Source organism: Magallana gigas, chromosome 7, assembly GCF_963853765.1.
Source record: "Magallana gigas chromosome 7, xbMagGiga1.1, whole genome shotgun sequence".
Classification (NCBI taxonomy): Eukaryota; Metazoa; Mollusca; class Bivalvia; order Ostreida; family Ostreidae; genus Magallana; species Magallana gigas.
Genome location: NC_088859.1, coordinates 48,620,207 through 48,624,211, shown reverse-complemented (window position 1 = coordinate 48,624,211; position 4,005 = coordinate 48,620,207). Strand labels below are relative to the sequence as shown.

The 4,005-nt window shown below is 36.3% G+C and overlaps 1 protein-coding gene across 1 annotated transcript; it reads right to left on the bottom strand.

Moving 5' to 3' along the window:
* Positions 1-755: 755 nt before the first annotated feature.
* On the bottom strand, positions 756-3,782 carry LOC105347242 (mitochondrial glycine transporter). The gene is made up of 10 exons (XM_020074898.3): positions 3,528-3,782; positions 3,271-3,392; positions 3,071-3,152; positions 2,896-2,966; positions 2,701-2,806; positions 2,442-2,511; positions 2,249-2,347; positions 1,383-1,549; positions 1,129-1,221; positions 756-1,034 (listed from the first exon to the last, which is right to left on the bottom strand). The coding sequence occupies exons 1-10, from the start codon at positions 3,549-3,551 to the stop codon at positions 1,008-1,010; spliced, it is 861 nt and encodes a 286-aa protein (XP_019930457.3). The 5' UTR covers positions 3,552-3,782; the 3' UTR covers positions 756-1,007.
* Positions 3,783-4,005: the final 223 nt, after the last annotated feature.

The window sequence follows — 4,005 nt, the reverse complement described above, 5'->3', positions numbered from 1 at the left end:
AAGATTTTTAACCTGTAATGTGTCTGCATCGCAGTGTTGTGGCTACATCATGAATATACCCAGAGAGTTGATAAAGCCGTGTCTACAAATCAGAGCCTCACGGATGAAGTGGGCTAATAATAGCATCATGACCTGTATCAGTGTTCGTTTGTCGATAGAGAATGCATCCATCACCCAGACTACTGATTACAAACATAAGGGCTTATCAGCGAGTGACCTTGACCCATTTGCACTACCGACACCATTTTGTGGGTGGTTTTCCATACGAGTTATACATCATCTGTTATTTTAATTCAAGTTGGCGATTGCAAATCAAAAGGCTCCTAACGGCGAATGGAATTAAGTGACGAAAGATTATGTAGATGAAATTTAATACATTCATTCACATCTTCCGAATGAGATGGAACAGCGAAATTGAAGTTGTATTCATTGATGAATTTCAGAGAACACCTTTTAACGACTAAAACTCGACATCTGAGCGTGTCGGAAGATCAAATGGAGCCGAATTTTACTGCAATGAAAACAGCACATTGAATCATCAATGCTCCCATTCTCGATTTCTCCATATACACATTTTGAAGACACGATCATTAACATTTAACACCCGGTAAAGTATATAGAATGTGCCCTCAAATTTGTCAAATTCTGTTCCAGAGTGTACAGAATCTGCATACAAACGTAAAACTAAAATGCACTCTCAAGCCACAGATCAACTAAACGAAAACTGCTGGTGTTTAAAAAACAATTAATTGGTACACATTTACACATGGTTTATTTATTTGACTATTCCGTGGGAATAACATACACTATAAAATCAATTACAAAGAATTGAAATAGACAGGCCGTCTCACATTTTCACTACATTCACCACTTGCACACAATATATAAAATCCAAGTAGAACACAAGACGTTTATAAAAAAAATGAGCCATATGGTACCAATTTGGTGCAAAATTTTAAGAAAATCCTTGAATGGACAAAAAAAGTCTCAATGATTTTCACAGTTCTTCACCTCAGACCCACTTGTCTGGATACCTGCAAAGACAAGAGAATGAATACATAAAACAGAAGTACAATTATAACACAATGTACTTGAAATTTCATAAAAAATAAATAAAATAATCCTTACAGTTTCATATAAAGTCCATGACATTGCTGCCATTAGAGTTCTTCGGAGTGTTCTCGGAACTATTCCTTTGAAAAATCCATTGTATCCATTTTTCTGAAAGGTAGAAAAGTTTTACAGGTCAATAGCCAGCCATAAAAATTGGGGTCAGTAGATATTTACAGCTCATTTGAACAACTAATCACAATTTTCTAAAAGACTGTCAATGGTTTAATGATGAAGTAAGACACTGTCTAATGGTTTGTGTCCCTTCTTACCTGATATATTTGGAGGACGGTGGACATGATCCTCTTGTATTTCTTGGAGTCTGTTTGCATGTGAGTTTTGATCACATCAGCTGGTTGTGTCACGACGGCCGCAATGCTTCCTGCAGCCAGGCCGCAAACAAAGTACAACTGTGGGTGAAGGGTCTCATCATACACCCCTGGAAAGGAGAACGTAACAAGGCTAAGCTTTCTCCGTAAACTAGGTCACTTATGAATATTTTATTGTCTAAAATTAATCTTAACTACATGCATCTTCATCTTCTTCTTCAGTGTCACAACAAATACACGGCAAAAAGCTGATGTCTCCACAACACTACTAGGACAGATCTACAGTCTGTTGACAGAGCTGTAGCCAACTGTTCACTAGCAGTGTCATGGAGAGTCCATCAAAACACGAAAGCCAACGTTACCTCACGTAAACCCACAGGGATTGAGGTACTCAATCGATACATCTGCAAAAAGAAGCTCAATTAGTAACCATAGTCAGCGGTCCACACACTAGTTCAGATAACTATAGTGTGGGCTACTTGATAACTTCAATGGCACTTCCAAAGTGCTTGGTCATTTTGATCTAAATATGAAAACCCAAAGGCTATTAATAGTCATACACAAAAGACACAATCAATACAATTTCAGTAAAATTTATAAACAAAACCATCATCAACATGAATATACAATTCCAATGTTTGTAAATAAAACCTGCATTTTGTAAGTGGCAAAAAAGTTATCAAAGCAAATCCAAGCATGTGTATTACAGCATTTGTTTTTTGTTTTTTATTTTTATGTAATACAACTTTGTGAAGGATAAATAATGATTAATAAACATTTGTGAAGTTTGATATAAATTGTAGACCTACTTTCATTGATCATTGCCTTGAACTTGGTGTAGAACATGAGGTATATTCCTGAAAATGGTACATCTCTAATGAGTGTTGGTGCCATCCCACTAAAAAGAGCTGAGAAAAAAGAGGGAAAGTTATTACTCCTGTACAAATTTAGCCCCCACCCCCCTTTTCATCATATTCCATACAGAAATGAAATTGTGCTAACCTCTCAAACCCTCAGTTTGGTACATGTGGGCAAGCCCTCTTGGAATACTCTTGTAGTCAAATAAACCACTCTGCAAGAAACAAAATTTAAATTAAGTTATTGTTGAGGATTTTTTTCACGCACACCCAATCTTGACTTCTGTTATTTACTTCCGACAATTAAACATCAAAATGTATAGATTAATTAACATCTGGAAACAATTATCCAAATTATAGTGATCTGAATAATGACAGTATACCGTCATCCTTGAAATACACACCTCATAACGTGTCTTCAAAACTGTGATGGGGATTAGGGTAACAACTGCATTTGTACGAGCAACTGCTCCAATTACAACTGATTCAAGTGCACGTTGTTGGTCTGATCTGTAAAATTTAGTCAATATCATGAAGTTACAATTTTTTTGTAATTATCCTTAAAGAGCAAAACAAGGATAAATAGCAGAAATACTTACTGAAATTTTGTCTTGAGCATATGGATAGATGAAAAATAAATACCAACTCCAGGGGCACATCTAGAAAGGGACTGAAAAAAGGGAAGAAACAGGTTAACCAAATAATTCTTAAGATAACAAAAATAATTTTTGTACACATGTAATTCGTGGATGACCAAGGTTCAATGACACCCACCGGTACAAGTCCCTTCCAGAGTGCCAACACATTCTCCTGTCTGATCACGGCATTAGCCACTGATACCATGCCTATTCGTCCACTGAAAAAAAGCAAGAGGGCATTAATGTGCATCATCCTACTACTACTCTTGTAAGATAAATACATGTGCTGACATTTTACACGATGACGTCAATGAATAGAAAATTAAATATTGTTACCTTGTACAAGCAAGTGGAACGTGGACTTGGAGTCTGGTCTTGACCAAATCCAGGGGCTGGAACAAAAGAGTGGAGCATGTTCCACTACAGCAACCAGCAACAAACGATTTCACAACTGGTGACTGAAACAAAATATTAAAATATATAGATTTTGACAATCTGTCACAACTCGTGTGGCATGGCCCTTGATTGCCGAAAAAATATAAAAACAACGTTCACATACAATACAAGACCCCAAGAATAGAAAAGAAACTTACCAGATCCATATTGTTTATAAACATTCAATTCCAAAAACGTGAAGTCGAATCGGCTCTAATTGGAACAGTTTTCCGAATGTTGAAGCTTTATGTACTGCTTACAACGAGGGGCACCTACCCCCGACGTTTAGACACACATGGTCATAAAACGTAAGTGATTTCAGTAAAAATTGATTTGTATGTACTCGCGCAAACTAAAAGGGGTATCAGAAAAATGGCGAATGCTCTACTTCCAGCGAAAATCTTTGTGGATATGAATGCTCGATTTAGGACTGCTTATATATGAGAGTATTACTACGCGCATGTGGCGTATTGCCAAAATGGATAATATCCGTTTGTTATGCATAATAATTCACACTTTTGTAACTCTCTTAGCTTCAATATAAATACATTCATGAAAAATACAATATTTGTATTTTCACAAAGAAATAAAACCAAATTTCATTGAACTATTTGATGCAAGGCAGTCTCGACCTTC